Source organism: Acanthochromis polyacanthus, chromosome 4, assembly GCF_021347895.1.
Source record: "Acanthochromis polyacanthus isolate Apoly-LR-REF ecotype Palm Island chromosome 4, KAUST_Apoly_ChrSc, whole genome shotgun sequence".
Taxonomy (NCBI): domain Eukaryota; kingdom Metazoa; phylum Chordata; class Actinopteri; family Pomacentridae; genus Acanthochromis; species Acanthochromis polyacanthus.
The window spans coordinates 32,381,372-32,394,159 of NC_067116.1; the positions used below are offsets into that span (position 1 = coordinate 32,381,372).

General features: G+C 38.1%; 1 protein-coding gene across 1 annotated transcript in view; it reads left to right on the forward strand.

Annotated features, from left to right (window-relative positions):
- tprg1 (tumor protein p63 regulated 1) overlaps positions 1-10,551 on the forward strand; it is a 33,129-nt gene extending 22,578 nt beyond the window's left edge. Inside the window, exons 5-6 of the mRNA XM_022199634.2 lie at positions 4,023-4,176; positions 9,803-10,551. Coding sequence (XP_022055326.1) covers positions 4,023-4,176; positions 9,803-9,997 — 349 coding nt within the window. The 3' untranslated portion in view covers positions 9,998-10,551. The remainder of the gene's footprint in view (positions 1-4,022; positions 4,177-9,802) is intronic.
- Positions 10,552-12,788: the final 2,237 nt, after the last annotated feature.

Genomic DNA, 12,788 nt, shown 5'->3' on the forward strand with positions numbered 1-12,788 from the left:
GAACATTAGAAACGCATAAAAACTGACCTACTTATGAATCAAATTAATACTTTGTATGAAGTAGGGATGTCCTGAACAACTGTTATTGGCCCTGCATCTGATCTGAGTCATTTAACATTTGGTGTCTGCCCACAGCTGATACAAGTACAAGTAAACATTGTACAATGACTTTTAATACATCTAGATTTTAAAATTAGAAGTGTTCTGTTTATAGTGTTGTACAGCAAGTTTGTTTTTAGAGTATATACTTCCCTTGGGACTACCTACCTACCTACCTACCGTCAGTTAGTTGTAGTATCTTGTTGCTCCACCAGGTGGAGCTTCTCACTCTTCGTTACATGTGCATTTTTTGCTCCTGTCACAACCTTTCTCAGTGTAGTTTTGTGTTTTATTACAATACATGCACCTGCATCTATGAAAAAGCACAATCATGACTAGAAGTAGAGAGAAGTTTACATTTTAAAAACCTCTACAAACTAGGCCCACTTTCCCACTATTGAAGATATTTCACCATGCTGAATGTGTATTCCGACACCTTTTCATTTTTTAACCATGCTGCCTTTATTTTATTAATCAAGTTGGTTTTATTTTGCTGTCAGTCTCTGTAAGTTATTTCTATATTTGTTAGACCCTCCAGAAAAACGCGGGCAAAAATCCTTGATTATGCGGGCTAAAATCCTTCATTAGGCAAATAAATATGCGGGGTTTTTATGCCATTTTATGCGGGGAAATTGCGGAAAGTTGCAAAGTATGTGAATAGTTGTGAAATATGCAAAAATATGCGCGATTCACCTGCCGTCTGGCTGCGGAGGGATGTGTCCTCTAATCAGACACTGGGACTGCTGCGGAGTTACTGGACTGACAATCTGTGCTTTGGGAGGGGGAGAAGCTCACAGCAGCACCTGCTGCTTGTTGAGGACAGTAACTGCAGAATGATCCGAGTTTTCCTGTCAGTCTCCAAAACGGCAGAAAAAGTCGTTAGATTTGTGGCTAGTCGCTTTAGACAAAAAAAGTCACTAGGACACTTTGGAAAGTCGCTAGATTTAGCGAGAAAGTCACTAAGTTGGCAACACTGGCGCCACGCTCCGCATCAGCTCGTGCTTCTAGTGTGTGTGTGAATGCGCGAACTGATGACGTCAGGCCGGGCGTCACATAAAAACTCACAACTCCATTTATATTGGTTATAGTTTTCTCATTTTATGCGGAAATTGTGAAATCAAGCGGGACCCGCATATTTCCTTTTTTTTCGTGGAAATGTGAGATTCTTGCGGGAATTATGCGCTGTTTTGTGGGGATTATGCGGCCTTTTGGGAAATAATTGACCCCCGCATAATCAGCGGCATTTTGGTGATTAATGCGGGAATTCATGCGACCGCATAATCGCGTTTTTCTGGAGGGTCTAATTTGTCGTCCTTCTAGCTCTGTTAAAAAAAAAGCTGCCTGTAGTTAAGCTGAAAAGTCCTTGAATTTTGACTGGATCAATCGATTCGTAGCTTACGATAACTGAATATTCTTTTTTTTTACAGGATCTGATAAAAAAAACAGTTAATTTTGCAAATATTTGAATGAGACATGTAGAATTTTAGTTCAGGTTTATTTGAATATCCTTCAGAAGGGTAAGAATCCCTTTCGAAGCAATACAGAGCAGGATGTTTTAAACTCTCTGTGACCTTTTAAGAAGCAAGAAAGATACTATATTCGCCCCAGATAGCAGAGTCTTAGAGGTATGAGATCCCTGGATCACATTTGATGGACGAACATTAGAGAATTGTAAAGATCTTCACAGCAGGAAGATCAGCACCAACATCATTTCAAAGATGGGATCTGCGAGTGTTCAGAGGTGTGTTTGCTCTCAGTCTACTGAGGTTTCATTAGGCTGAGAAAAGATATGACTTGGGGGCTTTTTCATTAAAACCTACAGTATTTACTTTAAAATGACTAAAGAAAGAACAGCAGAAGAAAGAGAATATCATGAACACGCTGTAGATTACCTCTAAGCCTGGTAAACATGAAATTACCCCCACATTGAGTATTTGCCCTGAGGACAGATTAGTGCCGTTTTTTTCATTTTTCTAACATCGTTGCCATGCAGCCAAGAGGTCTGCCTGTCCCCTTTAGGGAAATAATGTGAACTGATGTGAAGCAAAATGGTCCATGAATGCATGTAGCTGGTTCATATCAGATGGTAGCTGCACTTTTTTTTTTTTTTTTTTTGGTGCTTGGAAAGGTGAGGAAAAAAATGAGTTTGGATTTTTTGGGCCATCCATCACATCTGCAAGAAATATATTAGCCTCATACACAAATACGAATCAAATAAAATGCATTTGTTAAGCTTTCTTTGTCGTGTTGAATTAGATCGGTAGCCCTCGTGCAGATGAATCATCGTATCAAAACTTCAAAAAACAGATTTTCTCAAGAGTCAAAAGCAGAGAAAATAATGATTGACTTTATTTTTGTTGCACCTTTCAAACACAAGTTTCAAGATGCTTTGCAAAAAATGCAACAACACATTAAACTGACAATAAAACATTTTTTAAAAGCCTTGTTTGGTTTACTTATGAAAAGAGATGCTGTTTAAGAGGAAAATATGATTCACCCACAAAGTCCTATGAGACATTACCATCCCAAATAAATAATAAACACAAAGATTTGTGTTGATCTATATTTAATATAAAGAATTATATACATATAAATAGAGAAAAAATGAGTGAGGCAAAATTTCGTTCACTCGAAAGGTGACTTTAGAGAAGACTACAAAGAAAGAAAGAAAGAATCTCTGTTTGTAATAACATATGCAACGAACTTCCTGAAAATCAGATGCTCATTCATTTGATTTTCAGGAAACACGGATGCTGATGTATAACAAGAAGCAGAGAGTTTGTTGCTTAATCATAAAACAAAATATGAAGAATAGCCAAAAAGAAGAAGTATGATTTCCCACAGATTCCTCTGCTGGGACGAATGAGGAGGTGGAACTGTTACTGAAAGCCACACGAGTATAAATCCAGTCATGATGGTGGAAAACGTAAAGATGAAGGTGTTGCCATCATTCGATAGTGACTCCACAAACCAAGGAAGGAAAAGACTAAATCAATGGGCAAACAATCAATTCCAACATTTACAGTTCTGCCTGTAAAATGCAACCCCAAGGTTTTCAAACTGAAATGGAGTCAATGACTATTTCCAAAAGTCTCTGTTTCAGGCCTCCTAAAACGACAGAGTAGTGTGGGCACTAATGGAAAACACTGCAAATGTTCTGTTTTTTGCTCAACCTTAATATGAACGTGGAATATATTTAGGCCTCGTTTGCAGTGCAACCAATGGAGAAAATAAAAGATGTAAGCACATAAATAGGAAACTTGAATAACGATAACTGTAGAAATATATAAAAAGCAAAATTAGTAAAATAATACCAACAACAGTGGTAGCATTTGAAATGTAAAATCAAATTAACTAAAGCGAAAACAGCTGGCAGTGCAGTGCGATGAAACTGGAAACCGGAAATTCCTGACAGACAGAACTGAATCAAGCTTTCTACTGTTTGCGTGTTTTTTCCATGTTTTAAGTCAAACACATTACACAAAGACTGAAAGTGGGTGTCTCATGCTAAAAGCGTGAGAGTTGGTAACCCTGATGAGGAAAAAGTGCAATGAATGTCCTGACCCACATATCACACTTACTGCAACCAGAATCTAGTTACTACACAGACAGAGTGCATTTTCTGACCTTTGTCATGTTTATTCATTAATACTTGTTTCCTATATAAAGCCTATAATGAAATCTACACCATAGACCAACACAGTGCCTCATAATTGTCACTTCTATCAACCAGCAGTTTAAGTATGTATATCTGGATGTGACTTAAGGTACAGAAAGCTTTGGTTTTCAGAGCTTTGTGCATGATTCTCAACAGAAAACAAAAAACAATCCTTCGTAGAAAGCTGGGAATAAATGAAACTTGGACTTCAGTCAGTGACCGTTGAAGACACTCATTTTGATTTTGGTGTTTGCTTTTTTTTCAGGAGAGAAGGGGAGGGAGTTCGAATCTTCTGGGACCGACTGAGGGAGCCCTCCTTCACCTCCAGGTGGAACCCCTTCGCCACCGACTTCCCCTTCATCACCTTCACTTACCATCCAGTGAGAAACATCAGCGACACATTTGCTGCTCTCTGCGACGTAAGTAGATGCATCACTGATAACAGCAGGACACTCTTTACAGGTTCAGTTCAACCCAAAACAGAGAGAAACTTACCTCAGAATGCAAGATGATATGATTTGTCTTTGCAGTAGCTTTGATTTCTGCCATTATCCCAACCAGGGCTGCAACTAACTACTGTTTGAATAGTCGCATGATCTTTTGATTATTTGATTGCGAATTGCAGAATTACATGTACTCCGCTTTCAGCCTTTAAAGTTAGCTTGAGGTTGTTTTATGCACATGCTGAAACAAGAAAGATAGTAAAGATGCTTGTGTTATACTCTTGTAATATATGTGTGTGTTCTGTGATGTAGATCGATAGATGGAAAGAGCACTTCATTGATCTCAGAAGGGAAATAGCCTAAATAACTTGGATTTGTGTGAACTGGTACAACACTGCTGTTTCCACCAGCTAAGTTGATTATATCATGTTGTTCAATCTGGTGGCTGAGATTGCATGCTTCACGCACTCATATGTATTTCCAATGAGAGAAATATCGAGAACCCTGGTAAAAACCTAATAGGTGTTTTGTTGGTCAGGTGGCCGGCACACCACTGTCTTTCGTACTGCTGTTTTTTTTGACAGGAAGACTAAATAGGCTAACATTTCTTTAGCTATATTTTGCAGAATACAAAGTACTTATTCTGTCAACCTGAGGCTAGACTAACGCTGAGATTGAATGTTGGATATCACTGCTCAGCTTCCAAATCATTGTCATTGTGATCCTACCACAGATTGACTGATTTATCAGTTGGACATCGAACAAGGAACGAATGATTAAATTGTGGGGTGTTTCTGAGTCCCATTAATTCCCACAGCCTGCTACATATTTAATTCATGCAATGTAGCAAACCCCAGCCAGACAATGGTGAAGCTCCTGATGTTTCACAAAGCCTTCATTTACGTTCAGCCATCAGCCTTATTTTAAACACAAATTCGCCTTTCTGTTCTTCACTCTTCAGAAAAAAAACGTAAAAGCTTGTCCCCATTGCAGCTAGCTGCTTGTAAGTTTATTCAGCAACAACGTGGAACCGTTTTCTTTCATCTTTATGTGAATTTTTAGCAGCATCTTCATCATGTCAAGAAATAGCTTCTTAGATAAACACTTCCTGTGCCGCTGGAATTGTGACAAAATAAAAGTCCATAACATTAAAAATACATCAAACAGTTATTTTAACACTAGCAAAACAAAGGCTTGCCAAAATTGATGAACTGATCAACAGACCTTTTAATTGACATGCAATTCGGTATCCATACATAACATACACATGCATATCACTTGCCTGTGCTCAGGGCAAGGTCATTTTTTATTAAAGATTTCATCCGTCGGAAATGATGCGTCAACTGAGCAGCCTTGGTGGAGTACTACGCTCCCTGAGTGCTTTTCTACTTATTTTTGATTCATCCAGTGCTAATGCAGTTCTTGGCACTGCTATAGCAGCATATGTCTGCAGACTGTGAGAATACACTCCATGCTTTTATATACCGTATTTTCCGCACTATAAGGCGCACTTAAAAGCCTTTAATTTTCTCAAAAATTGACGGTGCGCCTTTTAACCCGGTGCGTCTTTATGTGTGCACTGAGTTCCAAAATATGACTGTCGGACCATTTCCCGCCGACATAGGGACGTAATACGTACACTATACACGCTGGCAGCGATAAACCTATTAGAGAACATTACATAAAGCTACGTACAGTACTGACTATTGTCCGAGCTTTCGTCAAAGCCGGCATCATTGCCGAACAGCCACCCGGCAACGAGACTGAGACTGACTCCGACAATGACGAGAGGGAACCCGACATATTTGATGTCGAAATTGCCCAGCTGCTCAATTCAGATGCAGAAGATGAGGACTTTGATGGATTTGTGGCAAAACATTGATCAAAAAATAATGTGAGTATATTTTTAAATACGTAGTCGAATAAAGTTCAACCAAACTCACTGTTTTGTTTCCGTTTCCTTGTTTTAGCATGTGCCCAATAATACGGTGCGCCTTATGTATGGCTTAAGTACAGAAATAAACCCCATAATCGAGACTGTGCCTTACAATCCGATGCGCCTTATGATGCGGAAAATACGGTAATTATAACTGTTAGCAACTTATGTAATGCCTTCATTCCAAAACATTAAAAAAAACACAAACAATTACATTGGTTGATAACATATTGTGGTCTATGTCTTAAGTTGAGTATGTTAATTATTATATCATCTCAGTGCAAAGAAGGCTAAAGGAATTTACTTTCTGGTGCATGTTTCATTCCAGGTATAATGTCAGGATTCCTGAGACTAGCCTGAAGTACTTCACTGTAGACATCCTGAATTTCCAGAGAAGTAGGAGACTCGTATCTAAAAACATCTTGAGACAATAAAATGAAACTATGCAACAGTTGCATGGCAACCTTCTGTGAGGACATTTTTAAGTCTAATTCGGTTGAACTAAGCCTCACTTTTAGTTTTATGTTCTAAAATTTCTGGTTCTAATCCAGGTGGAAGTTTGTACTCACTGAGTCATGGAGACATTTAATTTTTATGACTTAAAAAAAGCAAAGATTCATTGTGTGGTCAAATGAGTCATCATAGAGCAGTGATTTACTGGAATTCAGCATCAGATAGCATTCATGTGCAATCAGTCATTTTCAACACCTGAAAAAACACAACTGACACACATCAGGATCCCAGAACGAGGAAATGAATATAAATACAGAAAAAAAAACTGCACTCAGAGTACTTTATCTTAGTTGCTTGTGCTGACAAATTATGATTACTGAAACGTGTTTGCAAAACTTTCACAGGAATTTCAACGTAACCACGATGTTTATGAGCAATTACAGCAGTTAACTCAGCATGGATCTGCAATCAGCAAAGCTTTCCATACTGTGTCAAACTGATCGGCTCTGTTTGTGTTATCATGCTGAGTAAGAGAATGGAGGGAATTATACACATTTCAGTGGCTGCACACAAATACTGACAGACTCAAACTAATGTGCAAAGATCTGGAAGCACATTTGGTAAGAGTGTGACACAGTAATTGTCTTACGATGGTAGTACTCAGAGAAATCCACCTTTGTGACTCTCTCTCTGCTTAAGATTTTAGCGTTTAATTATTAAGGTTTAGTAATAAATTATCTTTTCAGCAAAAATCGCTCAATAGATTCCTAGAAATTAGCATATCAAACAGGCCACAAATGATTATCTGACCTTCAGATGAGCAGAAACTCTTCTGTAGTTTGATCTACGATTTCTAATTTAAGCTTTGTGTGTAAATACTCCATTTGTGCACAAAATCTGTCTTCTAGCTACCAGTGTTTGGGGATGCTTCAGATCAGTTAGATTAATCAAATTTATTCTTTTGCATTGGTCTTATTTGTTTTAATTTTTAGACAGCTCTTGGATTGTTTTAGGATACTGGTAGACTGTTTAATTTCAAAATGGACCTGGTTAAAGCAATTAATGTGATAGAATTGAGGATGCACAAATGTTTTATACAGTTTATTCACTTTAGAAGCTTATGCTTCTTTGCACCCGAGGTTGAGGAGCTTCAAAAGGAAGTTGCAGCACCCACATATTTGCCCATTACTCATCCCTCTGTGCAGGTAGGAGTCATCAGTGCAGAATTAGGTAAACGTTTGCAACAGGTCCATATAATAGTAAACTTGAAGCTGCTTTGTTGCAAAGAAACTCCACCTTCTTTTAATAAGACAACCTCATATGTCCCTTTTTTAATTGTAGAGTTATCATCTACTTTAAATCTAGTCAGATTTGTACAATATGTAAAAGTTATGTGCACTAAAATTTCAGTGAAGCTACTTTCAAAGTTATGCATGAATAATTTTTTGTTTGAAATTTAACAAGGAAGTTGTTTTAACCTTCAGCTGAGCTGCTTTTATAATCCTGTGCGCTCTCATTTAATTTCTGACCTTTACTGCTTGCACAATACAAACTTTAGTCAAGAAAACTTGTTGTTCGTAAAGATGTGCATACATGTCTGTCATGCTGAAACAAAATTACAACAATTCATATATTTCTCAATAGTATCTTGTTTAGGGAAGAAGTGCTTTGTCTTTGTCGGAGACCTAGACTTAATCTTCATTTTAACTTCACAGGTTAACTGTGTCCTTCTGGTTAGCATTGAATCCCTGGACCTGCAGTGTATTTTTTGATTCCCACGACATTTGAGTTGGGTCCCCTAAGACACAAGAGATCCCCGTTGCAATGTAATCCTCTAGTTTCAAGCATCTGGAAGAAGCTGCCACAGTCCCTCTGTGGACTCAGTCTGTCTCAGTGTCTTCTGTCTCTTCATGTAATCCCACACTAACTCAGGGCTCTGTGGGGACCTGTGCTTTCATTTTGTTTTGGGGAAATTTATTTTAGATTGATAGAACTAAATGTAATCCATTTTAAGAGTCCTTAGGGGGATATCAAGTTTTTGCCTTGGTAACATGCCCATATGATAATTATCTTTTTTGCTACAAGACACATCATAATCAATAAAAGCAGTCAGTACCATGGTTGAGCCTTTAAAACACTTCAAAACTACAAATTTATGCAGTTTTATATGTAGCAAACCTCAGAAACCAGTCCTGTCAGTTTGCACAATTGTTCCTTTTCTGTATCATTCTTCTTCCTCACAATTGGTTTCCTGTTCGATCATGTGTGGTTCAATTACTCAAATATTGCAACTTGTCATTTGTTAGTAAAGAGTAGTTTTACAGTGTTGTAGGTCAAATGAAATCAATTTTATTTCTAAAGCAAATTTAAAAGAACAAGTGTTAGACCAAAGTGCTGTACAATTATAAGTAGTAACCTATAAGAAATAAATGTAATGACTAATCAGACAAATCTGCATAAAAACACATTAAAACATATAAAAATAAAATGTGAGCTGGTGTGGTTGAGCTGCAGAACGCAAAGGGTTGAGTGCAGAAATAAACAGTTCTTCATTGCCTAGGGACTGCGGATGTAAAGTAGCATTGCTGCTATAATCTGGCATATTTATGTCTATTGTTGTCTAAGTAGATATTCATTCATGTGCACTGTGCCAATCTAATAAATAAATAAATACAATAAATAAATAAAGTCTCCGAATTCTAGAGGAAGCAACAGTGTAAATTTTCATCTCAGTAGAGCTGCAATGATTCATCTCATTAAATAATCGATTTTCATAATTGTTAAATGAAAGAAGTCCCTCTGATTCCAGCTTCTTAAATGTGAGTAATATTTTTTTTCTTCTCTATGGCAGTAAACCGAGTATCTTTGGGTTGTGGACAAAACAAGACATTTGAAGATGTCTTCTTGAACTTTTGGATACAGAATGACCTCTTTCACCATTTTTTGATATTCTATAGACCAAACAAATAATTGATTAATCAAGAAAATTATCAACAAATTAATTGAAAATAAATAAAATCATTAGTAGCAGCATTACATTTAAACCATTTTAAGGCAGGAAGGAATTATTTTAATGGAAAGAAACACACAGAGCTGAGTTTTTAGGAAGTTAGTAATCAACCAGCGAGGAACTAAAGCACACAGAAATTGATGGATTTCCGAATACTTTTAGAAGTGACTGTATTCCTGATCCTTCGGTGTTCTTGTCTACAGATCCAGAACTTTCGTGAGAAGCTCAAGGAAGCAGCAGAGAAAGCCCATACCATGAAGCCGGTTCCAGGGAAAGCCAATGGCGTCCTGGTCCTAAACCAGCAGATCCACATCGATGCCTATGTGGGTGCCATGTCTTTCCTCGGGAACCAGAACAAACTGGGCTACAGCATGGCTCGAGGAAACATTGGCTTCTAAACTCTAATGTTTAATATAACAGATTTACTACTGTTCATACTGTTGAAGCTAAGTCTTGACTTTAGGTTGTTCACAGAGAATGATTGACCAGAGGTTATTCCAGGTTTACTTCTGTTTCACAGGATTCTCAAGATGTTCTATGTGAGGTTTCAACTATGTCATCGCCCCCACTGCTTGTTATCAGTGTGTGGCGTCTGACGACTCAGAAATATCCACATTTCAGCGCCGCTCTTCACAGGATGACGGATCCCTGCTGCTCTCAAGGAGCTCTGTATTTGCTCCTCAGTGATATGGTAATTCAACTCTTTTGCAACGGGACTCCTTTCTTCCTCCCCCGGTGTCTCTGGTAAAAGCTCATTCCCATGCCATTCAGCCCCTTAGAGATTCACTGGAGCATGGGGGCACATTTGTCAGCTTAGTTTTTTCAGTCAAAGTGTATTTTTACAGTGCATACAGTGCTGGAATTTCCCCTTGATTTGTGCATTTACTATGTGGTTCTGCGCCTTGTTTGACATCATGTGTCTGTAACAGATATAAAAACATGATCTTACAGATTTTGCTCTCTTTCGTTTTTATGCGTTATGAAATATGCAGCCTTTTCGTGCTCTATTACTGTTCAGGGCTGCACAGTGGCTCGGTGGTTAGCACTGTTGCCTCACAGCTAGAAGATCCTTGGTTTGCGTCCCGGCCTGGAATCTTTCTGTGTGGAGTTTGCATGCGCTCACTGTGCACACGCTGATTTTCTCCCGGTACTCCGGCTTCTTCCCACAGTCCAAAAACATGCTGAGATTAATTGGTGATTCTAAATTATCTGTAGGCGTGAATGTGAGTGCTTGTTTGTCTCCATATGTAGCCCTATAATAGACTGCTGACCTGTCCAAGGTGTCCTGTGCCTTCACTCTCAGTCAGCTGGGATAGACTCTAGCCCCCCCCCCCAACCACCACCCTGATGAGGATTAAGTATACAATAGATGATGAACGGATGGATGTTACTGTTCAGTGCACTTTCATCTTACAAATTCCTTGGCCTACTAAAAAAGGGATCAGCTCTGGTTGATTTGGCGCCACCTGTAGTTGCTGGTTCTAACAGCAAGTGTGGTTTAACACTACAGAAATCATTCATTAAGCAGCTTCCACAGCATAAGAGCAGTCGCCATGTCTGATTAAAATGCAACCAACCAAATCCAAATAATAATAGCGATGAAGAAATTCAATAAAAAATGCAATCAGGACCAAAATCCATTTAATTGGCAAGTAGATTTTCACATACGTGGAATTTTACTACAAGAGAATCTAATTTAATCCCATCAGACTCCCTGCAATATGTCAGTAGTGCTTCTTTTTTTAATTACCAAAATTTAAACCATTATCTCGTTTTGAACATGCATCATTGTTTGCATATACATGCCATCTTATTTGTAATGTACAGACATAATACAGACTTTTCCCCTTTTAAATTGCTTGCACACGTATTTGTGAAGCCTTCAGACTATAAAACAAACATCACACACATGTGGTCAAAATTAATTCAGAAGGTTCACTGCAGCTATTGACAGATTATGTTGCAAAGCGTAATTTAAGGTGTTACCACATTTGTTGCACAATCAGATTTGGGATGTGTAAACAACATTATCTGTGGATGATTCTTGCTCTGCTATGCAGCATGTTCCTCTGGTGCAGTTTCTATTTAAAACTGTCTTTTGCATCACACACACACACCAGATGCTGCCACGTGCTTGAAGTTGACAGGACAAAATCTAAGACCTGAGTGGTTTTGACATGATGGAATTGTAGACATCATATACTGGAGGAAATGGAAATGACCCAATACATTAAGCATAATCTTAAGTTTCCAAAGTTTAGTTAGCAGAGTCTTCCGTATTCTCAGAATCCAACTGTTGCCAGCTCTAAACTATTCTTCAGTAGGTTGGTCCATGATGGATACAGTAAGTGAATCTCGGGAATAAAAATATGCTTTTTTTAAGCTGCATTTGATGGATCCTTTGAAACAGATTAGCCTTTGTTGCATCACTGTGATGGTATTTGAATGCAACTTTAGACACTGTGTCCAACACTGAAGAACAGTGATCATGTGAATTTCTTGTGTATTAAAAGGCATTTTATGCCTAAACCCTAACCCTACCCTGTAGAGAAGTAATTAATAAATATACATACATTGAATGGATATTGTTTAACACATACAAATGGGATTTGATTTCATGAAAACTATAAGGATTAAAACTTGAAACTGTCAGTTTTGTGCCTGACTGACAAACTGAAGTGAATACTGACAAAGTAAACCAGCGGTATTTAGTCTCTCTCAAGGCATTCTCATCAGGAAGCAAGGTTAAGTAGAGAGTGTCTCAGGAATAGAGGCAGCTGTAATTCCGCGAGCTAAATTATATGGCTAAGTTCAGCACCTTTAGTATCATGTATCATAACCTTAGGGTCTGAAGGGGTTAACATGTTTCCTCCCAGAATGAGGACGTGTCTCTTATCCTGGATCAAGCACTGCTCTGGCCTGGAGCGAAGCACCTCATCCATATTTCTGCTCTCAAAGTTGTAAAAGATGTTCAGAAAGCAGGATTAACTACCAGACCATAAAATTTTCCATTAGGGTCACTGGGCTATCCAAATAGGTAATTAATGGAAAAATATACAAGTAAGTGTTTGTATTTTGTTTGGTTTCCATGGATTACATTTGTGTGTCATTATTTGTTTTTTTAATTCATGACTTTATTGTAGCTGGAGGTGAAAAAGCGACAATAAAAGCCCGTCCCATCACAAATCA